The sequence below is a fragment of the Erithacus rubecula genome, assembly GCF_903797595.1.
Source record: "Erithacus rubecula genome assembly, chromosome: 14".
In the NCBI taxonomy this organism is placed as follows: domain Eukaryota; kingdom Metazoa; phylum Chordata; class Aves; order Passeriformes; family Muscicapidae; genus Erithacus; species Erithacus rubecula.
In genome coordinates, this window is record NC_136666.1 from 643173 (window position 1) to 667422 (window position 24250).

Here is a 24250-nt window from a genome sequence, read left to right on the forward strand (position 1 = left end):
TGCTGTTTGAAACCTCAGAGCTGAGACTTCTGCTTTGATGCAAGGCTGTGTCTGAGTTTCTTGAAAGTTCTGTTTACAGTTGTGTGTGAGCAGCTTGGTACTTTCCAATGTTGACTCATTTTTTTGCTCTTCCAGACAGGTGGCTGTTTTCCCCATCTGTTAAAAATAAATGTGACAGGGCAACCCAAGATACAGAGGTGGCTCCCTTGAAACAAATGGGCAGCAGGTGATAGAGCCAAGAAGAGAGAGCTTGTCTCTGGGCTTCTGTCCTAGTTCTTTGACACACATTTTAGAACTCTTAAACGTCACTAAAGTGTTGTGTGGTTTGGTTTTTTCCCCTTCTTCCCATTGAATGGGAGTCTTTTGACCCTAACTCCTAGTTGCCTCCGGGTATTTAAGGGGTTTTTTTTTAGAAGAGCCTAAGTCTTGTTTACTGTGCTTCAGTGGCTGTAGGTACTGGGGAACTAGAACTTTGGATAGCAGTTGTAGCATGCAAAGGTAAGGCTATGAAATTGTTGGTAAATACAGTTTTTTGGAAGACTCTGCATCAGGAGCTGCTGTCTTAGCATTCTGGATTTGCAGAGCAAATATGAATTTTAACTGTTTGCTTTTTCTAGCCAGTGTAACCCCTAGGAAACTGATCTAGCCAGGGTATTTCCTTTTCTCAGCAAAAGCATGCAGTGGGTTGTGTCTGGATGTTCAAGAATCCTGTTAAGGAGGAAGAATGAGCACAGAGCTCAATCACCACTTCTTTTCTTTGTGATTCTGTTAGCATACCTCAGTATTTGACATAAAATGACAGCTGTCTAGCAGTGTGTAGAGATGCTGAGGTTAGGTGTTAGGTTAGGTAGGGAAGTAAGTTTTCAGTAGCTAAAAAGAGATCTGATAACTAAGTTGGCTCTGATATTCCCAACAAATCTCTTTTCTCTCCAGCCTAGAGGGAAGAGGAAATATTCCACTGGAGAGGTGAGGGAGCATACATGTTTAGGAAGTGTGTGGATCTCCACAAGTTTTCTAGAGTAAAATTCACAGTTTGAGAAGTCTGCCATTGGCATTTCTTGCTGAGATCATTTGCTGATTGTCTCTGTAGTGTAAGTTTGTGGAACTACCAAAGTTTAGTATTGGCTGTAGCATCTCAGGGATACAGTATCTGTGACACTGAGGGCTGCTTGAAATTAAAGCAAGACACATTTTGCTTGACAGCTCCTCTGCATCCAACTTTGTCCAAGTCTGTCCTTCACTATTTCTGGTAGTGACCTGTATTAGAGCTTACACGGTTAATCAGATTATTTTAAAAGAGGCACTTCAGGGTGGAGTCACCCCTGTCAGAAACATTGCTGCTTATTCCTGAGAGCTGCCTAATTATTGAACTTGTTCAGGCTCTGTACCTTCGCATTCCCATTTTGTTATGCCAACAGCTGTGAGTCCATTTGGAGTTTTAGTTCTTTTCTCAAGTTTCCTTTTTAGTTTACAGCACTATTCCAGTTGATCAAGTTCAATAAACTTTGTCCTGTTCCTCCTGTGTTTTGAAATAGTATCAATCCTATGGCCTTACTTAGAGGAGTGTGTTTATTGAGCATGACTTTAGGTGAGTATCCTTCAGTGCAATCTCTGGTTTCGGTTTGGTACCTTATCAGACTTAGGTCATAGCATTGTAAAGGGTGTGTTAGAACTGTTCTACACTGAAGTCTTTTCCTTGTTCCAAGGAAAAGGACTAGTCTGGATGGCTGTAAAACATTTTATATATTTTGTTATCTTTTTAAGGAGAAACTGGGTATTAATCTCTCCACCCATACATAAAATTCCTGTTGAAGTTCTGTATCCTCAAGTGACCCTTGCAGGTAGAGTTTGTGCCAATCCTGAGTGGGAGCAGGTTTGCCCTATATGGACACAGGGCTGTGACATGCAGTGATACCCTTCATACTTCAGCAATTCAGTCCAGTAAACTCCTGCTCCTCTGTTGGAAAGGAGCAGCTTCTGCTGAAAAATACCCTGCTGCTAAATCGGAGTTAGAAGCTGCTATGAAAGACTTGAAAAGGTTGCTGCTGCAGGTAGCTGCAATTGATGGGAGAGGACTTTATTTTCCCTTAAAACCAGAAGGGATGAAAAGCTATTACCTGTGAAGCTTTTGACAAGTTGGGTATATACAGAGAATGAGTGTATTGGAACCTGGGACAGTTCTTCAAAGGCAAAAGATGTTCATATTGAACTCACTCCTCACTAATGCTTAGACAGCTGGTAACCTTTTTAAAATATTATTTATTTTTACACAGAGCTGGCCACACAATGAATGAGGCGTTCTGTTCTGACCATGGTTTAATTTTTTTGTACGTCATTAGACATTCTGTAGTGAGTTTGAGACTTTTATCTTGCAGCATATGGATGCCAAGCCTTTATGAAAGCATGCATAGCTTTATCTTGATAATATGTACTTTTTACCCAGGGTTAGATATACTTGATTTTTAAAAAAGACACTCATGCAACTATTATCAAACATAACATGCAAGAGGAATTGACCAGGTTTGGTATTGTTTTATTTAGCAAATCAAAATTAGGCTAACAAAAAATTACTAAAAGAGTAGTGAGGGTTTTGATTTCTTTTTATATCAAAACTGTAATTGGAAAAAGACTATTGCAAGAAGGATCTTCTTTGGAAACAAGACCTTTCTGACACCACAGTCTGGTTGTGTGATGTGTGAAAGGCTCTACCCAGTACTTCAGGACTTTAAAGATATTCTGTCCTCCCTACAAGCTATGAAGTGCTCCTAAAATATCCTAGAAAGCCACAGTGGTGGGCTTCAAATAGAAATGCTGACATATGTTGAGGTCTCAACATACAATAGATTGTGCTCATTTCCAGGGACTTGCTCATGTGAGTTGATGATACAGTAACCATGAGCTGGGATTGTTGTGGTCCTTGAAACAGCTCTCTGTGCACTTTGATAATTCAAGAAGGTTTGTAGAAAAAATTGCATTCTTTTTACTCAATAGCCTTCCTCCTGTGAGCTGTTCAGGAGGTTTTGTGTATTGATGCTTTGTTGATATCCTGAACATGTGTTGAAAACTGCCCTTGTTGGTAAGAAGGAGGTGTGATGGTGTCCTGAGCACTCTGTAATAGTGTAATAGTGCAGAGGCTGTGTGCCTTGGGAGGTGGCTGAATCCAAGTTTGCTGCATTAGGTTTGCTGGCTGGCATATTAAAATTCTTAGCAACTTCTTGTTGGTCTGGACTATTTCCAGTCTGGTTTAGCTGCAGGAGCAGCTGTCCTGGCACAGCAGGGGCACAGCACTGAGTGGGAGCTGCTGGATCCAGCAGAGCTGCAGCCAGGGTGGCACTGTGTGGTGGCACTGACCTCTCCTGGCTGCAGAGCCTGGGGTGGCACCAGGCCCCTGGGCCTGCACCCTGCCTGCTTGTTACACTGACAGCTGCTCCATGCTTAACTGGAGTTTGTGTACTTGTGAAATCTCACTTTCCTGGACACTGCAAGATGCAGAGATGGGGATGCTTCTCTAAACAGTATTATTATTAGGAAAAAAAGGTGAAATTTCTTGATAGGAACAAATGTTTGTAGAAATTAAGAGAAATTACTACTATGCCAGTTGTGCCTCAGTGTGGACTACTGTTCAGTACTGTCAGGTTGTTTGCTTTTTGAGATTTTGAAAGGTTGTAAATGCCTGAATTCCTGGCCCCTAAAAGTATTAGGGGCTTTTTTTCTCTAAATGTTAATATTCCATTTTTAAGAGACATGACAGTTGATGATTTAATATGTGTTCTACTGTGTTTCTTCAGCTACAAGTTATATAGGAGAAGCAAAAATGACCTTTCACCAGCTCCTGGAAGACAACTGGAAAACTGAATGACTGATTATATTAAGAAGGCACTATTTAGTATTTATATTTTCAGTCAGTCTGCCTGTATGCAGTGCACTTGAAGCTAATATGATTGCAGTAGTTCCCAGTTGATCTCTGGTGGAATCAGGCATACCAGCTATTGCTTGTCTTACTGATGCTGTGTCCAGCTGTAATCTCTAAGCATGGTATGAAAATATTGACCTTACATCTGGGGATTTTTTCCCTTATCTCTTGCTTACAAGACATCTTGGTGCACTAAGTGCTGTAGAGCAGCTAATAGATTTCTGAAGATTTAATATGAACTGCATTTGCCTTTTTCTCTGACCTCATAGTCTTTTGCTCCCTTGGAGCAGGAGAATTCATTGCAGTTGGAGATCTTGCAGGAGCTTCCTCAGTGTGTATTCAGGGAGGCAGGAACATAAGCTCTGTTAGAACTTGTATAGTGGCATTAGAAAAAAATCAAAGCGTTTCTGAGCAGTGGTGTTCAAGATACCACAGGCTTCCTAGAATTTTTGAAGTAGGAAATAACTGTGGTAAGAGTTGTGGTATTTGACTTATTAATGGTAAATGCTGGTTAAGCTCCGTGGTACTGAAATTTTGTGTGTGGGGGATGAAATTCCATCCAAAAGGCTCCAATCTGAGGGGCTGTGGCTGAGCAGCATCAGGGCAGCTGTGTCCATGTTACTGTGAGGGGAGAGCTGGGAGTGGTGGCTGGAATGCTTTCAGCTGTAAGGAGCAGCAGGACCTCTCTCAGCCATGGGTGAGAATGAAAACTTCTACCTGCAGGTGGGTCTGGAGTCCAGCAAGTCTGCAAAGGGAAGGGATGGAAAGGAGGAAGATTGCTCTCAGGAAGGGTAAAGGGCACAGATAGAAGGGAATGCTGAGTGATTTGAACACTTGAAAGATGTGAATTCCTGAAGGTAAAGGAAGAAGGAGAAGCCTGGATTTTTTGGGTGGTAACAGAGGTGCTAGCAGGCTTTGCATTCTGTGGAGTAACTGTGTGAGTGATAAAGGTGAGAGCAGGTCTGCAAGGAGGCTTTCTGGAGTTGAGTTGGTGAAAGAGGACTATGTCATAGCTTAGTTACAACCAGTTCTGTTCTAGCCATCCTAGAAGCCATTTCTTGTTACTCTGGCTTTGTGACACTTGTGTTGATGATAATTGGCCTGTATAGTTGCAGAGGTGGGTAATTAATATCTCCTGATTATTAGAAGGAGTTGATAATTTGTTTCAAGTAACCAGACTTCCTGCAGGAATTTGGACACATCAGATTCTGTACTGGTAGTAAGAGAGTGTTGTAGAATCAGATTTACAAAATGCCTTTCTCCTGAGCCCGTGTGTGTAGCTGCTCTCAATGAAGCACTGCCAGTGTGAGTGCATGTGTAAGGTGTGCATTAGAGACCTCCTCGTGTGTGAGGGCTCCCAAAACCAACCTCTGACACCTGTCCAGCTGAGGGTGCAAGCACACTGTAAGTTTTTGTGTGTGAAGAGCAGGACAGCTTGATCCTGCTGCTCTGAGGTGCTGTAATCAGAACCTGGACACAGGCTTGGGTCTACAGCCATGTTCCCAATAAGCAAGTGACCTAGTCTCCAGCAGTGCTGTGTGCTTTGCTCAGTTTGGAGTGTGGAGGATGTTTCACTTCATTTGTTGCTGATAACATTGGCAGAGCAATATTCCTTAGCTCCCTTGGGTTGGCCCTCCACGACAGTGCACGTTTTCAGAGACTGCACAGCTGACTTGCTCTGCTGTTAATGCAGTCCTCTAGTGTTGGCTTGTGTTGGAGCAGCAGTTCTGTGACATCTGGTGGAGTTTTACTTTGGGTCTGGATGAAAGTGGAAAGAGTGTCTTTTTTCTGTGAATTTCCTTGAGTGGAAAGATTACACACTGCATTATGATGATGTGGAGAGTAAAATGCTGCTTCACAGCAGAGAACAGTACCTGTTTTATCAGAAGAGTGCATTTTTTTTTCTTTTATGTTTTGAATTCATGTTTTAATTCTGTGTTGTTTTGTTCCACTGGACAAGTAGCCTCCTGCCTTTTGCTTGGTATGGAGAGAGAACGAGGTGGTGGCAACTGATAAGAGAATCTGATAAACCTGTTTTTCCCAGGGTTATGTGCAATTTAGTGTATGGCAATTGGCAGTTGGGACATTTTGCATAGATTAGGTGATTTGAAGAACAACTGGCCATAAAAACTTGGTCAGGAGAAATGTAAGAATTATGATGCCACATTTGCATTAATGTTTGTGAACATTTGAAGTGGTGTTCTGTGCCTTTGCTGCTTTGATTGTAGATGTTTTGGCTTCTTATCAGGTAGTGATGTTTTGAGCAGTGAGAGATGTGTGTGCCTGGTCAGAGATATGGAAGTAAAACACTGAAGTGTCTTAGAACATTCCACAAACGTTGAAGTTATTGGCCTCTTGTATGTGCCTGTTTGAAACCAGAAGTTGCTGAAGTTTTCAGGATTTTTTTTTTTCTCAAAATGTTATTTTCTGTCTTGGGTGTATAAAAATCTTAAATTAAAGATTCCTTAACTTATAGTGAATTCTGTGGGCTCAGGTTGAGCCAATGAATTAGTGCAGGTTACAAACTGCTTGGATTTTGGAGTAATTGGTACACAGGTGAATTGTCATTGAAATACTATCCCTGATGATACTTCCTAAGTTCTCTGGTGGCTGTCAGTGAAAATTGGCCCTTAGAGATGCTGCTGAATAGTCCCTATTTTACAAAATGTGTTCCATGGTGTAAGATCTCAGCTGATGTGGAGCTGTGCTGTGATCCCTGTGCAGTGTCAAAACCCCACACTGTGCCTGTGACACCTGATGTGACAGCAGGGCAGTGGCTTTGCTCTTACAAGGACAAAAGGATTCTCCAGAGCCATTCTGTATTCTCACAGCAAACATTTCCTCCTGGCTACTTTGTGGTACCTTCTGCAATCTGTAGGATTTGTTTGTACAGAGATCTGTTTTTCTGTCTGAGAAAATTTGTGGTTGCAGAGTGGATTTTACTGGCATCTATGGAACTGTGGTTTGTTATGCTCTTTCTACTCCACGAGGCACATACCTTTGGCCCTCCCTTTTCTAGGGTGGCTGTGTTTGATGCCATGAACAATTCTAAAGCAAGGTGCTCTGCTACACTTGCCTCCTTCCCTGGAGAGTGTGGGAGAGGCCAGCTGTGACCCTGTTATTGTGTTGATTTAATGTGCTCCTGGAGGTATTGGCCTCTGCAGTACTGAGTGTGTTAGCGGAACTGACTCAGAACAGGATTAGGGGATTCTTTCACCTTCCTCCCTAAAGGTGCAAGATGATTAAGCTTTTGCAGTCCCAGGGATCCTACCAAAGGATGGGATTCATCTGGGACCCTCGTGTAGAGGCTGTAGCTGTCAATGAGCCGTGAAATTTGAGAGTAGAGTTGCACTAATTCAGTGTGTTGTGGAGAGATGTGTACTTTACACAGCTGAACTCGGTGCCTTCCCAAGCCCAGGACTTGTAACCAGAGTTCAGTGAACTGAGCCTGGCAGGCTTCAGGGAGGCAAGACAAGGAAAGCTATACAGGCTTGCCTTTGGGCAGGTTAGTAGCATGTTATATACTGTTCTAAAATTCAAGAGGAAAAGCAAGTTAAAGCAAGTTCCTCTTGTTTAGTAGTGATGTTTAAAATTCACTTTGCTTCCTTGCTGCCACAAATACTATATTTCATTTTAAACCCTCCATTGCAAACACTTATCTTGTAGAACTCTGGGTCACTGGCATGTTGGATTTTTTAGAAATGATGAATTTTTCATACTTAAAAGTGCAAGTGTTAGGACATTGTAATGTTCAATGACTTGATCTGTACAACACAGCAGATGATGGTGTCTGAATGTTTGAAAATAAAAATTGGGGGGGTTTAAATAACTGGAGGTTTCTGAGAAAGTTTGTACTTTCATTTAAGCGATTCTTCATGCTTTCTTTTTTTCTTATTTATTCTAAAGGATTGCTTGAGAGGGTAGATGACAATCTGCTGGCTTTTAAAGATTCTTAAGCCTGCGGATTTCACTGACACTTGAGTTGGTAGAAAATGCTTACTGCTTCTTAAGCTGCCTTTGGAAAATTTGGCCTCTAATAGTGGGAAACAATCTGTCAGTTGTGTAATCACAACTAATGCTGTTTTAAGTAGCTGTAAGTACTAGTGTTTTATGGTCACCAAGCTAAACTTTAGCTTTAAGAATATCTTCCTAAATCCTGATATTTTTGTTAATATTAACTTTGTGGGTTTTTTCCTCTAAAGGCAGCTTGATACAGGTGAAAAAATAAGTGGTGAATGATTGACTAACAATTGCAAATAATGTGTACTGAAGTGTAGCTAATTGTTGTTTATTCTTCAGTATTTATTGAATGTTAATGTAGGATGTGTATATGATCCTTAATAAAGATCTGATTCTGCTGTTTCATTAAATGGCCAAAGTTGGAAAGCCATCTGAGATTTGAAATCAATAACTTGGCATGTGTTTATAGCTGCAAATATATTCACCTTGAGAGGATTGCATTAGGTCTCTGAGATGTCTTGTTCCATTAGGATTTACTTCATTACCAAGATTTGGGTGAGCAAGAATGGTCTCTTTCCAGCTTTCTCAGGGTATCTGAGCTGGTTAAAAGACCTGCAAGTTTGGTGATCTGCTTTTTGTAAGTAAAAGAGGATGAAGAAAACTTGGACTGAGAAAATTATTGTTAGAAGGATTGTTAGGAAAATTAGCTAAGTTCTGGTTGTAGGTGGTATAAAAAGAATAGAACTAGATTCTGTCTATGGTGGGGACTTTGAAAAATTGAAACTTGTTCAGACAGTATGCTAAGGATTTTTTAAAGAAACCATCCCCACACTTTTTCCATCTAGTATGATTGGGAAATTAAAGAAAATTAAGAACTGTCTCCACATAATTGTGATTTTAAATCATGATGCAGTAGCCATGTCTTTTAATGTGTTTTCCTACCATTTAGCTGTGATAAAATGGCTCAGATGTGTACAAGGAGAGATGATTACTCTTTTGCCTTGTAGCAAACTGCAGGTACAGGTTTTTCTAATGTTAAGGATGAGGGCAAATGTGTTGTTTTGATTTAGCAATTCTGGTAATTCTAACACTATTGTAGTAATTTGGAAATGTCTCGTTTAGAAGTCTCTTACTAATGTCAAAATTGTGTCACTGTAGCTTTAGAAAGCAGGATAAAGATTATATAATGTTGCAAGGAAACAGCCTTATTGTTAAGGATGAGAAAGCTTAGATAGGATATACTTAGATGACAGATCCTGCCCAGGAAAAGCTGTCTTAATGTGTGTGTTCCTGGAATCTTCTGTCATATTTTGCTGCTTTTTTTTTTTCCTTTAGTTAGCACAATTGTTAAATATAAGTAGAGCTCTTACAGAGTATGTAATGGAATGTCTGAGCAGTGAGGTCCCATGTGTATTCTTCTAACACAGTGGTTTTCCTAAATGATTTTGATCAGGTTTGAAATTGTTCCCACGACAGGAGTGCAGGGCTTTATTCTCTTTGTATTTTGTGTGTTTATTAGCAGGCTGAATTCTTTTGCTGCATTCTGTGACAGAAGCATTTGCATTGCCAAAGATCCCTGTCTGTGCTGTGCTGATACAAAGAGTCTCTAGAAGTGATGATGCTGTGAATTGTGATTGTGTCTGTGCTGCTGTAAACATGCTGCCTGTGATGTCAGCTCTGGGCAGGAGCGCTGCCTTGGCTGGTGGAGAGCAGCAGAAAAGCAGCAGTTACATAAAACCTCTCCAATTCTGAGTGTGGTGAGAGCTGTGCAGCTGAGAGACTTCACAGGCACAGAATCACTGCATGGCAGCTCTGCTGAAAGGCAGCAGTCATGGGGCTTTTCAGCCACTGACAATTATTAGGGAAATAACTGTTATTTTAGGGCTCCTTTCATGGAATGATGTCTTTGGGAAGCCTGTGTTCCCTACATGACACAACAGCTCAAATCCACCTCTTATCTCTACAGCATGCAGATACAGGGGGGGAAAAAGCTGCCTTAATTCTCTCAGCAGAATTAGCTCGTGTGAAGTTCAGTTGTTTGACCTTACAAGCCACAAGCTTAGCTTTAAGTTGCCTGCTGTGGTTTATTACAAACCCCTGAGCCTTTTTATATCTCAGGTCCAGAACATTTGAAGTTCCTGTGTGAATTCTGTATTTCAAAATATAGTGACTCACATCCGCGTGGAAGTCAGCTGTTCCAAAAATATGGATTGCTTACAGATCTAAAGAAACTTAATGCCATTCATGTTTTTAAATTAAATTAATATATTTATTGGGAGGTGTGAAGAATTCAGAAGTGTCACAACAAAATGGAAGTTTGATTGAATTTGTATTTTACTATTAGGCATCCCTTGTGCTGAAGTTGGAATGTGCAATTAAATAGTCATATTCCAGAAATCTAAAACTTGAAGTATTTTGTGATACAGTTGAGTAAATATGTTTGCAGTGTTAAAGAACAGCCTTTCTGAGAAGTGCACTCTTTCCATTCATGTTTCAAAAGCTAGATCAGACTAAAAATTGGAATAATTAATAGTTTTTAGGACAGTTGTTCATGTGTGCTATACCCTAATAATCCAGGCAGTGTTGAGTCCTTGTAGGTTTTCTCACCTACAGGAGGGTTTGTTTTCAGGCCAGGAAATGGAGTAAGAGTTCAAGTGGCCACTGCAGTGTATTTAAACTCCCAGTGTGATTGCTTGGTCACAGATCTGCACTGTCAGTCCTGTCCCTGGCTGGTGACAGACATGCTGCAGGTATTTTGGAGGAGATCATTATATAGACCCCCAGACTGGAATAGATACTGGTTGCAATAAGGAATGTCATACTGTGGGGTTGTTCCTTAAATTCTTCAGGTGGGGAAAGGAGAAATAAAATTGTTAGAAAAAATATAGACAGGGAAGAGTTGAGTTGCACTCTCTAAGCAGGCTTCACTTTCCAGATATGATTCAGAAGAGAGGACTAGCAGGTGGTTGTCTTCTATAAATCTTTGCAATTAGTAGACTTGTATAGGCCTGGACTAACCCAACCAAAAATACATGTTAGCAGAATGGTGCATGTGTGCACAGTCCAAATGTGACTGTATCTGGAGAATATTTTTATTCTATTGAGACTGAGGATTTTAAGAAACAGATGGCTTGGTGAATCCTGGAATGGATTTTGTTGCTCTTTGTATTTTTTGATGGGAATGTTGGTGTAACATTCCCATCAAGAAATCCAAAGAGCAAGCAAAGTATAGTGTAGTGTGTATAGTGTGCTTTGAAGTGAGGATGAAAGATGTGAACACTTTGTCTTTTCATAAAGACACTGGGAATATCATGGATTCTTTAAGGAAGTTTTAGCTGTGATTTAGAAAAAATAAATACTTGAAGGGATTGAGCTTGTTAAAAATGTTTATGCCAAGGCTTCAGTTTGCAGGTGGGAATTTTAGAGCTCTGTGTGTATAACTTCTCTGGAGTATGGTATCAGTCTGTTTGGCCAAAGCTGATGTCTTTTGGTGGTTTGGCTTTGTTTATGGTGTTCAGCACTTCAGGTAGGAGGTCACTTAGGAAATGCACTTTATTAAAAGCCAGTTCTGACATGCTTGTATTTTTCTCCAGTTTTCAAACCTTGCCTGTTAACTGTTGAAGAACAAAGCATAATTTATTGTCCCTGGAATGAGAAAGATGGATTTTTTTTTTTTCCCCCTTTTTCAACTGCAGTGAGGGAAATGAATTAAAATTCTCTTACTATTTTGTAAGACCTGGGGATATGAAGATAATACCTAGGTGAGAAAACCAAGGTTCAGCAATTTGTCCTCAGCTACTAAAATTCAATTGAAAGGGTGAGAAGTGGAGGATGCCTTAAATACCTAAAATATTTATTTAAATATTAAATACCTAAAATCCACACTCACCAAGAATATGGAGGCACACTTACTGTTGAGTTGGAAGCTACATGGTATCTTCCATCGTCACAGTGTTACCAAACCTGTGTAAGGAGAACACTGGAATTGGGGAAGAGATTTTGGCTCTGTGACCTGCCAGTGAAACTGTCCTGCAGGGCAGGACATGGGAGCTGTACTGCTCTCATCTGTTGGTCAGTGCTGGAAGAGTTTCAATAATCCTGTTTGAGAAAATCTAAACACCCCAGGTTTTATTGCTTTCACAACTTGCCTTTGCAAGAAGCTGTGTTTATATGAAAAATCAGCATCAGCTTTATTCTTTGACATGTACTATTTGTGATTCCGTTTCTTGCTAATTATCACCCATACTGCATTTTAAAATTTCTCCCTCCTGCTCCATCTACCCCCAGGGTTTTAAACATTTCAGCACTTGATTCTTATGTATGTCCATCATCTGAGAGACAAAAATAGGTGGAAATACTAGAAGAACCAGTTGGCTGGATTTCTTTCAATTTCCATTGCATTGTCAAAAAATGTGATGTTAAAAGCTTCTGTGTTACCTGACATAGAGTAAGCTAAAAGATGATATTAATACTGTTTCCTGAAAGTTTGGGGGTAAATGACTTTGGGATTTTTTGTTTATTTGTTGGGTCTTGTGTTGTTTTTTTTTAACAGGAATCTTACCCCTCTTCATCACCAATATGGTTTGTAGAATCAGATGACCCAAACCTGACTTCAGTCTTAGAGCGTTTAGAAGATATTAAGAAGAGCAATACTCTGGTGAGTGAATATTTTGGCTATTTTGGACATTCACTTGGGCTTGTGCATTTGCTTGGCTTTGTCACATTAACAAGCAGGTCAACTAGTTCAGTTTTAGTTATTTGGAGTATTTTATAAACACAACATTCTCTTCTAAAAAAACTTATGAGCCAAAAGTAATCAAAAAAATTTGAGGTAAGAAGAAAAAGATAACTTCTTTTAGAGATTAAGCATTGAAGTAAAGTTTCAGTCCCAGTAATTACAGTGTGAAGATTTTTGAAAATAATTGAACAGTAAAGTAGATGAAAACATTAAAACAGCTGTTGTAGCATTTTGTTTGCACAGAAATTACTTGCAGAGGTAACACCTTGTACTCTTGACAATGTATATTCTCCAGAACATGACTACAATACCAAGAATTCTTGGTTTCTTGCTTTCCTTCTTTCTTGACCTGATAGCTTCTAGTTCATTGGAATGTTCCTTAGGTACTGATACATTTAAGCAGTGTTGTGACTTTGGACAATTGCTACTTCTGGGAAATCTTTGTATACAGATTCTAATGGTTATTTTGTACTTCAGAAAACTCTCAAGCATCCTATCTTACTTAAATACCCTTTTCATGTAGCAATGGGAGCTCAGGGGAAAGACATGAATATAAAAATTAACTTCCCATTCTGTGTAGGAAGCTGTCCTTGAATAGTGCTTGGAAATGAATTTCAGTTCCAATGAAGTTTGTGCCACAAAAAGGAGTATTGCAGCATGCTGACAAACTCAGATGATCTTTATTAATAGATGATATGAACAATTTGTGTTTATTTTGGTGGGCATGAATGTGATATATACAGAACAAGTCAGTCTGCAGAATTTTGCTTATTGCATGGGTTATGTGCTTAGCATTTGTCTGGTTTGGGAAAAATATGAAACGTTCTTCCTTAGGAAAACCTCTGCTTGTTCTGTTTACTGGGTTAATGTTCATCTAGGATACTCAGCCTTAAATAGAAATGTGCAAGTGTCTTTTTCTGAAGATAGTTTAGGATGCATTTGACTTTTAGAAGAAATAATTAGGAAACTAATAAAAGTGAGGGTCTTTGTGAGCCTTGACATAATTAAAAATAATTGTAGAGGGACTTTAGCATTTTCATGCAATTTGTTGGATCTGAGTGCACAAAATGTACATCTCTGTATTTTCTTCTTCAACTTAGACTGAACTACATTCATAAGAGTTTATAAATCTTAGTCTTCAGGTTTTTTGTCTAGAAAGATACAGAAAGCGGCAGTAGCAGAAAATGAGCTTTTTGCTTAAAGACACTTTCCAGGTTGTGCATCCTGAAGCTGGTGTGGCTGATGTTCAGCCTAAAGGTTCTGAAAGATATTTCCTGTGTGCAGCTGCCTGTAAGAGGCTGAAAGCTGTGCTGTAAACATACATGGGGCTTGCTGTGCTGAATTGCACATGCACACAGGCTGATCGTGTAGCTGGTAAGAAAACAGCTCCCACTGTCAAGATTGTACTTGCCCATGTGAAAGCTGCTGGCTTGATGTAATACACACCTGTGATGGCCCATTGGTTTCTCAGGAATCCACCCTGCACTGGGCTATGCCAAGCTGAAGGCATATGGGAGTGGTTGAAGAGCCAAATAGATGCACTGCAAAATCTAACTTCTTTTTTTTGCTCCAAAGACAAGGCTTGCAACTTTTTAATTTTTTCTCCCTGCAACTCTTCCCCATGGAACTCCCTCCCTTTCAACAGCATGGAGCAGCTCACTCAGACTTTTTGCAGCAGAGTAGGAAGGGATGGGGACTACATGTAAAAATCCAAAGGCTTCTACTTTATCACAGACTCATAAAAATTAATTTTGTTTAATTTAGAATAATCTAGAATGTTTCAAACTAGCTTTCATGTCATTTACTGCAGGTGTAGAATCTTTAGTGCTGTGTTGCTCTAAACTCAAAGTTACTGGAGCAATCAAATTTTGAATGGAAAAGGCATTGGACTCTTCTGGGAGCTCAGCTGTGCTAAAGCAGTGCTAGCACATGTAGCCTGATCAGCCTTTGGTATTGCACTGCCCTTTCTACGTGCTTTGTGACATGGGGCAGGTGTCAGCACTTGGGAAACTGGGAACATGCTCTTTAGGCATAAATGTTTGACATGTGGAAACCTTGTCATTTGACATGGCAAAATGAAGGCTGGTTTATGATGTTGAAATCATACATGTGTTTCCTGGAATATCTTCGGTGGGTCTGAAACTGTTAGTTACCTTGTACCTGCATGCTGCCTTTGCTATGAAAATTTGTCAGAACACTGAAAGTGTTGAAAGGTTATTAAAAATGTGATCAGCATGGATATCATCAAGTTTGGACAGCTTAGCTGCTTGGTTGTCAATGTTGGGCAAATTCTAGTCAGCAGATAAAGAGGCTACAGAGTTTTCAGCCCTTAGTGTCTCCTGAATTTCCTTCTGAAAATCAGCCATGCTTTAGACTTCTAAGTATGAAACTGCCATCTGCCTTCTAGTGGCTGTGCTATGCAAAAGAAATCTTCTGCTATTCCATTGTTCTCTTTACTATAATGGAAGTTACATGATGCAAGTCTGAAGCCTCAAACCTTATTTCATGAGATGTTATAACTCCACACTATTTGGAGGTTTGCTTTTTAAAGAAAATAGGGAAATGAGTTTAAATTCAGAGAGACAGCTTTAATTCTCACACTCTAGACCTTAAACTTGCATGGAAGATGTCAAGAGTAAGTACACAGTTCCTGGCATAAGTATGTTTGCAGCTTGGGTAAGCTGCTGTCTTGAAGTACACTGCTGCTTTAATATTTCGCATTAAGTCCCACATGGAGGCAGTTCAGGGAAGAATGTTGTCTCTTGCAAGCTCCCAGTGTGGCAGCAGCTATTCCTGTACTGGGAGTGCAAATGCAGGAATCAGCTTTGCTGAGCTCTGAAAGTGCCCAAGGGTGCAGTGTGGGGGAGGCCAGGGGAGGTGCTGTCACTGCCACCTGATAGCCAGGTAGTGGCCACACTCCAAGTGACAATTACTGCTTCCCTCTGTTTCCATTTGTACCTTCTTGAGCACTTTCTCAGTGGTAGGCTAAGATTTATTGATGCATTTATTTTTATATAGATGTTGTGGGTGTAAGTAGAGACACAAAGAATCATTAAGTCTTTCTATGCTTAAATGAATTTAGGAAGCACAGTTTTCTTTGGTAATCAGGAAACAGGGTGTTTCATAGTGAACCCAGCAGGATATTAATTTATCAAAGATATCCTAAAATTGTAAATGCTTTCATACTGCATTAGGAAGGTCTCTTCATACATAAAACACCCTCCTAGGTTGTCTGGGTTTCAGAAAAAATTGTTCTAAACTCTTACCAGATGTGCAGGAGATTAAGGTAGGAAACAAAATTCCAAGAGGTGTTTAGTTTTTTTTTTTAGCCAGTGTTACAGTGTCCAGAAAACCACCAGCTTCTCAGAACTCCTGAAGCATTAAAAATTACAAAGGATGTGTATTCTACTGGTGTAATTTATTATTTTGATATTGATTATGGTCATTCTAGCAAATTTATTAATATGTTGTGTTTGGGCACTTGGAGATTTTTTTTCTGCAGGCTGATCACACTGCTCCTTTACCCTGTGAGTTCTGGGTTCTGGTTGCTCTTTGCTTTGTGCTTTAGGCAGTTTGTATTCCAGGGAAGCTACTGGTGCACTGATAGCTCACTTCTCTTCAGTAGCCTCCTGAGTGTGTGTGTTAAGCATTGATTTTTACATTAGTCAAGCCTGTGAAGTTACCCTGGAAATGCATTTAAACTATTGATACATGACAGAAATCTGCTCTCCTTTTGACAGTCTGTTCATGTACATACCAACACAGACCAAACCATGCCAGACCCTGCTTAGAGCACAAGGCTGGATCAGGTGTCTTCCACACGTGCCTTTCAGCTCAAATTACCCTGTGATTTTTCATACAGATGAGCAGAGGAGAAGGGATAACAGTGGTAGTGATCTATGGCAGAAAGATCAATGGCATTCAGTTAATTCCTGTGGAGAAAAAAATGTAGCAATAAGGAAGAACGGTAGAAGGGTTGTACAGACAGGATCAGGTGCTTGCTCTGCCACCACCTTTGCAAATTGTAGACACTGATTTCAAGCAAAGCAGCTGATCTAGAGAAATGAGCTGCAGTACGAGTTGCATGAAGCTAACCCTGCAGTGTGGAATCCTGCCAAGGAAGGGGGTCCCTGCTCTCTGCAGGTCTCTGCCTTCCCCTCCATGATGAGATGATGCTGAAGCACACAGGAGCTGATCTGCCACCAAGCTGATAAGCTGCCACATAGTGCTGGGGCACAGGGTGGTGCCAGTGGAATGAGAAGGTGCAAAGCTGCTGGGGGCACTTGCCAGGCACAGCTGTAACTCAGCCCAGGCTGTGCCAGTTCCTCCTTGTCCTGAGGGTGCTGCTGCTCCTTGGCTGCACTAGGGACCGAGGGAAGCTCACACTGTGTTAGATCCTGGCTGCAGAAATCCCTTCTGAGTTTTAGTTCAGCTGACAGGACCTGTCATGGGGAGGATGCAGGGCAAGAAGCATTTCTTAACTCTCCAGCCCTTATTGCCTCTCTGTCAAGGCACATGCAATACTGAGTTCATCTACTTTTCCAAGGCCAGTGCGCTCTCCAGCCCAATGCCTATGGTGGCAGTCTTCCCTCACTGCTTAGATTTTTTTTTATTTATATGATTCACAAAAGATGTAAACAAATTATTGACTCTTTGGAAAAAATTGCAGCTCCTGGAATTGTATGGTTAATGCTCCAGCTCTCCATGAGGCAATGTTTATGCAGAGAACAAGTTTCTTAACATATGTAGCAGTGCAGCTTCAAGCATCTTGCATATATGGAAAATAATAGTTCTAAGAGCTGGGATTCTATCTGGCAGCTAACTTTTTTGATTAACCTGATTCCTGTCTGCTAAAAGATTTATTGATGCTCCAGATACCCAGGAAGCTTCAAACAAGTGTAGAGTCTTAATGTTGATGAGAAATGTAACTGTTACAGAAGGGTTTTTTGTCAAGACCTCTCATGTATATACTCCTAAGAAAGGTGGTGCTGGTGCCCCAGTCCTTTTGGTGATTCCTGCTTTATTTTGAGTTAGGTTGATTATCTGCTTTATTTTTGGATTGATGTGACTATCATGGATAATGCAGGAGCAGCAGACATGGTGTGATAGTGTTGTAATGCAGGCTGGTATCTCAGTTCATGGCCTCAGATGGATAAATAACATTCCTATGAAACACAGTGTGGAATTCTGCTGTAGAAGGGAAAAGCACTGAAGCTATTATTGCAAATAATGCCCTTATGCTATCACTGCTAGTGCTTTGGGCTTGGAAATGAGCTTTTAACCCTGGAGAGACTGAATTTTTCACTTCCAGTGGGGTAAGGTGAGAGCATTTAAACTGGCCAGAGCAAGGCTTTAGGCATCTATTTTGGAATGTGTGTGCAGAAATGACTGTCTTGCACACTGCCCTCGACAAGTGGCAAGACAAATATCCTTGGTATCTGGAAGAAATGTCCATAAATGGATGTATAATTTGTACAAGCTTCATCTAGGGTATTATTTTGCAAATAATGAGGTATTGACACTTTTACAAATGGATTTTGCAGTCCTTTTTTTTTTGTTTGTTTATTTTCCTGACATAGCTGTGCAAAGACAGGGAAGTTAGAAAATGCAGCAGTATACATGTCTTGGCCTTAACTAGGAATCTGAGGCTGCCTAGAGAAAGTGAACAGCTGTAGAAATGAACTGAATTAGTGTGGTAATCAAAGAGAAAACTGAAGGTTTGTTTCTGCACTAGTAAATTTTTTTCTGGCTTGCATTTGTGAGTGTGAGAGGTTGAATAGTTTGCAGTTAAGAGGCTGCAGGTTGGAAACACAGGTCAGAGATAGTGACAGACTGTGCCTCACCCTGACCCAAGATCCAGCACGCACAGTGCCTGGGTTCCAGCTCAGAGCCTGCCTGGCTCCTGGGACTTGGACAGGGTTTGTCTTGCTCCTGCTGCCTTGCTGTGTGCCCTCTAATGGAATTCCAGCTATGGAAAACCAGACTGCTCCTCCTTGGCTTTTTGAAGATGGGGTTATTTAAGCTGGGAAATGAGAATGGCCCACTTTGTCTCATGGAATGTGACCATTTGCTTATTCCATAGTGATGTGTGGCTCAAACACATGACCTGTGTTTGCAATAGATGCTGCTGTCAGGGCAAATTATTTTTTGCTCATGGCTTTTTTCATAGGCACAGGAAGATGAATGGGAGTCGTCATTAACTTGCCATGTCCTTGAGTTTCTATTGTGGGGATTTTACTGCAAATATTACAGAGGAAATTATATTTCAGCCTGAGCAGGTTTAAATGCTGTATATTGACTTCAAGTTCAATATTAATGTGTGAAGAAAATTCAAAATACACTTCTGTGTGCTTTGGTTTGCATAAACATATCCATATTTTCCTGTTTTGTAGCTTCTTCAGCAGCTGAAGCGATTAATATGTGACCTCTGCAGATTATATAATCTTCCTCAGCATCCAGATGTTGAAATGTTAGATCAGCCATTGCCAGCTGGACAGGTAAATTAAAAATCTGGGGACACCTTCTTATGCCAGCAAAGGAGTTGCTTTTTTTAACCCCAAGAAAGAAGATAATGACAATAATTAAACCCTGTGTGACCAGAACGGAGATATGGAGCACTTCTGTTTTAGTGTCTTTAATCTGAATTTTGTTTGCAAAATCAATTTAATAATGGTATGATAATATTACACAATTCCCTTTGAAGTTTCTGTATCACTGAATGGTGTGTCTGTGATACCATTGCTGTCAAGTTTAATTCCCTCCTAAACACTGTTCAAGCCAATTTCTCTGCACTTGGAGTGCTTCCCAAACTTACTTTTTCTGGAATATTTGTCTCTTTGTTGGAGAGTGTTTCACAGTGTGTGCTTGGATGAACTCCTATTGATGTTTTCCTTCTTCAATGCCTTGCAGAGATGTGGGGTATCATGGCCATATGCTATTTTGGGTAGGGAGTGCACTTGAGAAATTGAGAATTGTGAAGGCCTGTGAGGTGTTCTTATTAACCAAAATGCTTTGTATTGTGCTGAAAACAGAACTGGTAACCAACAGTAGCTGTTCTTTTTTGCATTTTTAATAAGATTATGGGATCTTCTTTTGCTTGCACACATTAAGGTGAAATGATAGCTAAAATGCTCATGTAGAGTAACAGATGGCATTCTTGTGGTGAGAGTACTATGGTAATGACAAATAACTTGCTTAATTTTTGGTCACTTGCCAAACTGTAATCCTATAGGTCTTTTCTGTGAGCTACCCACTCAGCAGTGCAGCTGTTAGGCAATGAGCTGTGCTGTTAGGGTGCAGCTTTGTGGAGGGTCTCACATGTGCTGTGAAACTCAAACTCATGGAGGGTTTCTTAGCCAGAAATGTCAGAGTCTCAAGTTAAATAAGAGGGGCCTTAGTGACTCTGACCAAAGATTCATCTGGTCCCATGTATTGTCTAGAGCAGTGTCATTCGTCCTCTGCCAGAGGAAAAGTGAGCAGAGGACAAGCACACCAGAATGCTCCTGAGGATTTCTGCAGCTCAGACTTACTGAGCTTGGAGTGGAATCTTGAAAGAGAAAGTCATAAAAATGAACTCAGTGTGTTGTTTTGGTATTTCCTGAGATAGTCTTATAGCAGTAGCTACGTGATGACAGTAGTGGCTGCATGGAAGTTCTATTGAGAAAAAGAAGCCATTAAGCTCTAGAGGTCTAAAGTTGGTTGAGTTTTTCTTCCTAGGGTGTAGGATGTAGATGGATTCTAGTCAGAGCCATGATCTGATTTCATAGTTAAGGGTCCGTGGGTTGTGACCCACTTAGTGTGTTTGTTGCATTTGTCACTGTCTCAGAATAGGATGTTCCTTATCTGAATCTGAACTTTCTACTTATAACTTAATTGGAATAAATTGAGACATTATTCATTTTTGCTTCATACAAAAGTCTCTTCACTGTCATACTCCAGGAAAGCATCTTTATGCATCTTACCCTTGTCTGTAAAGGAATGAAGTTTATCATGTAACTTTTGCATTTACTGTATTTACTGTATATTCACTGAGAGTTTACTTGCTGATTTTGAAAGCAAGAAGCAGAACTTATGCAGAACCTTCATTGTTGTATTGCAGAATGGAACAACAGAAGAAGTTACATCAGAGGAGGAGGAGGAAGAAGATATGGGTGAAGTATGTCTATATATGAGGCTGTTGTCCTAATCCAGTAGAATTTTGGCATTTTGCTCTGCAATATCTGGCTAATAATTAAACCAAACTGTAAAATGTAACCTCCCTGGAGCTCAACAGAAAAGATCATTAAAATTTGGATGTTAATCTGAATGTCAGCTTTCCCTTCAACCAGAAAACTAGTGAAATTTTCTTCTTAAACCTAGATCTCAGCTGTGAGGTACTTGGATACAGAGAATTGGACATCTGTTTGTGCTTTAGTCAAACAATACATAACATTGTGTGCCAAATCAGTAAGTTTTTGCATTGTTAACTCCTATTTCAAGCAGCATGTGAACTGGCTCTGATACAGTTGCAAGTGCCTCCCAAATTGAAGCAGACTGGCTAAGAGTAAATCAGTTTGCTGACTCATTAAGTGGGTGAGCTAGTTTTGGAGTGTAATAAATTGAAGGAAATGGAAGGATGTTGAAACAGACACACTAAATTTTTATGTTCTTGTCTGGCAACATGGTGCTCTCTTTAAGGAGCTTTTTGGTTGTGAGAACCACCCTTTTTGCTTGCTTTTGCTCCGTGTTAGAATTGTTCCAAGATGCTTGCTTTCTACACCACTATAGATTTCCTTATTATAGTGGAACTGTTCTGATTACTGTTCTGATTTAGATCTTTAATGAAGGTGTAGTAAGAATGATCAACTCTGAATAAATGATCTTCCTATAGGAAGGATCTAGATGTTACCAAGTTCTTAAATTAATTTGAAGCAGCCTTTTTTGCACCATATTTAGCCTGATCTGGACTAAGTTTGCTGGAGCTGATGTTACTGTAAAGATGGTGTGTCCCATATCCTGCTGCCATAAGGCTCTGATTGCTTGCAGACTGCTAGAGTAGCCTTTTGCATTCTCTTTGGGTTACAGAAAAGAAATGGTCTGCCATTATTTATCAACTCTCAGGGGGCACTGTGTGTGGCAGTGGTGTCTGTAACCTAGTCCCAGTTCTATATGGAGAATCTGTTTACAATTCCTCAGCTGTCATTGAAGGAACATTTTGAAGAATACTCAGTGTAAAGTCTGTTACAGCTGAAAGAAACACTGTTGTCAAATGCACCAGGTGTGTTTCTTGTGACACATGGCATCCCTGAATTTGAGCTTTCCTGTCATGCAAAATATCCTGTCTCAGGATACAGTGGAGAGGTTTTAGTGCCTTGGAACAGAGCATGGAACTGAAGTGTTGGCTTGTGTGATCAGAATGTTTGACCACAGAATTTTCTTATGTCCTGATTCCAAAATTACTGTATCTAATCTTCAGCTGAAATGTTAACCTTGAATAAAGTACATTTCGTTTTCTAATATTTAACTTTCTTGAAGGGTTGCTGTTGCCCTGCCAGATATGTTAATCACTGCTTGGAGAAGTGTAGCATAGCTAGGATTCTAATAGCAAGAGTTTGCTTTTGGAAATTTCTTGGAGCCACCCTAACTTGGTGTGCTTTAGGATTCTCTAGTCTTGTTTGCCACCTGCTTCACTGGGCTAATTCTCTACAGTATTATCTTCTTGCAGAGGTTGTGCTTGTTTCTGTGACCAGAAACATTGTGAATTCAGGTTTCATTTGTATTATGAAGGCTCCCTGTGCTTCCAGTGCATATGTTGGCTGAGGGTGAAGTTAGAACAAAACAGAAATGGCATCCAGCAATCACAAATCCATAGTGCTGTGTAGTATGTGACTGTATCCCACATGTCCTTGGAGAGAGTTTCATTGAATGAAGGGCTCAGGACAGTTACTTACAATTAACTTCTCTCTCCTGTAGGACATTGAAGATCTGGATCACTATGATATGAAGGAGGAGGAACCCGTTGATGGGAAGAAGTCTGAGGATGAAGGCATTGAAAAAGAAAACCTTGCAATCTTAGAAAAAATCAGAAAAAATCAAAGGCAAGATCACTTAAATGTGAGTTAATGTTTCCATGCTTCTTCTTTGCAATACTTCTTACTTTAAAATAAAGATGGTTTTCAGCAAAGAAAGCCCACTGCCATGCACCTAGACATAAATTAACCTGTAGTTGACAATTTCACTGCTCACCTCCAGAGGTGTCCATGTGATTGGCCCTCTGTTTCTTGCTTGGTGCCTTTGTAACCAACATTAGTTCTCCTTGCAAAATCAGCAGAATGCATCTGGGCTGTGAGTGTGATTTTGTTGCTAAACCCTTACTAAAGTAAAAAAACTACAGCCATAATTAAAATTACCTGTATTGAAAGCCATGGGTGATTTAAAATACTTGGTAAACCTGTGCTTTAAATCCATTTTATGCATGAGTTTATTTTCAGTAATAGCTGTGCCACCTGTAAATTACTGACAGGTGGTAGATACAGTTTTTTATTGCCATGTGTAAAGCAAGGGGCCTTCAGCAGTCTGTAGCTTTGTTGTCAGTTTTCTGAGAGATCTTGCCAGCAGGCAGTTGTAGAAAAAGTGCTTGTTCTCCAGAGGCTTAGAAGTGTTCTATCCCTAGTGCCAGGTTCCAGAGGGGCTTCTCCTTCTCAAAGGTGTGTATAGGAGGGTGTGATGATGTCATACAACCTTAATTTCATTTACCCTGATTCCCAAAGAAATCAAAGCTTTTGTTTCATAAAGGCTTAAAATGTATAAAAAATGTAATACTTCTGTTCATGATCTGCTTCATCCAAAGGGTTTTAAAATTTAAGCACCCAAACCTGATGGGTGTTGCAGGGTTTAAAAGCTGGTAAAATGTAAGGTCCCAAAGTGTTTTGGCTGTATAGCCAAGTCAGGTTCTGTGACTTGGCTAACCATAAGCACAATTAGTTTTGTTTAAACTTGAATGCTCACAGTTTGAGAAGGTACCTAGTGAGATTTTTGTGTGTTTATGTGTGTCTAACTCGGCTCCTAAGAGTAAAGAGTCTTTAATTGTTAAAGAAAGTCCTCTTGCAGCCTGAAAGACATGGCCTGATTTACAATCACCTAAAATTTGGTAGACCAGAAGAAAGGTTTCTGTAGTGTCAGCATTTTTCCTTGGTTCAGAAAGCCTCTTAAAACTGCAGATTTTCTTTTGCCATCTGTTCTTTTCCCATTTGGCGTATACTGCCTTTCCTTTTGCTTTTTCCCTCCACATTTAGTGGAGCTGAAATGAGCACTGCTGGTTTTCTGTTTGACAACAGCAGATTCAACTTACATAATAGCTGTTACTCATGCCAAGAGACTGGTTGATGCTGGTGCATAAACAAGGTCAGCTGAGTACAGGAACAGAGTATTCAACTGCTGCTGAGGAATTGTGGTATTTTTGTGGGTCACCAGAAATAGCTGTGCTGCTGAAATAATTTCTCCAAGGACTTGTCAGGGTTTGCTCTTAGGTGCTGGAGAACCAAAAGCTATAGCTGTGCTACTGACCTAGGAAAGAGCTAACCCAGTAGCACTTTATTGGTTCTCCATACTGCCGAAACAGGGGGCTTCCAATAGAATGTGCTAATTTTAATAGAATGTGC

General features: G+C 40.2%; 1 protein-coding gene across 3 annotated transcripts in view; it reads left to right on the forward strand.

Moving 5' to 3' along the window:
* Window positions 1–24250, forward strand: part of UBE2Q2 (ubiquitin conjugating enzyme E2 Q2) — a 43853-nt gene that overhangs the window by 2135 nt on the left and 17468 nt on the right. For 2 of the 3 annotated variants that reach the window (XR_013775844.1, XM_079317883.1), the window contains exons 2-5: window positions 12426–12530; window positions 19004–19108; window positions 20710–20766; window positions 22563–22703. Coding sequence is in view for 2 of the 3 variants with exons in the window: in XM_079317883.1 (XP_079174009.1) it covers window positions 12426–12530; window positions 19004–19108; window positions 20710–20766; window positions 22563–22703 (408 nt within the window). In the remaining variant the exon portion in view is untranslated. Of the gene's footprint in view, window positions 1–12425; window positions 12531–19003; window positions 19109–20709; window positions 20767–20969; window positions 21057–22562; window positions 22704–24250 lie in introns of all 3 variants that reach the window. The other variant, XM_079317884.1, reaches the window with a different exon arrangement.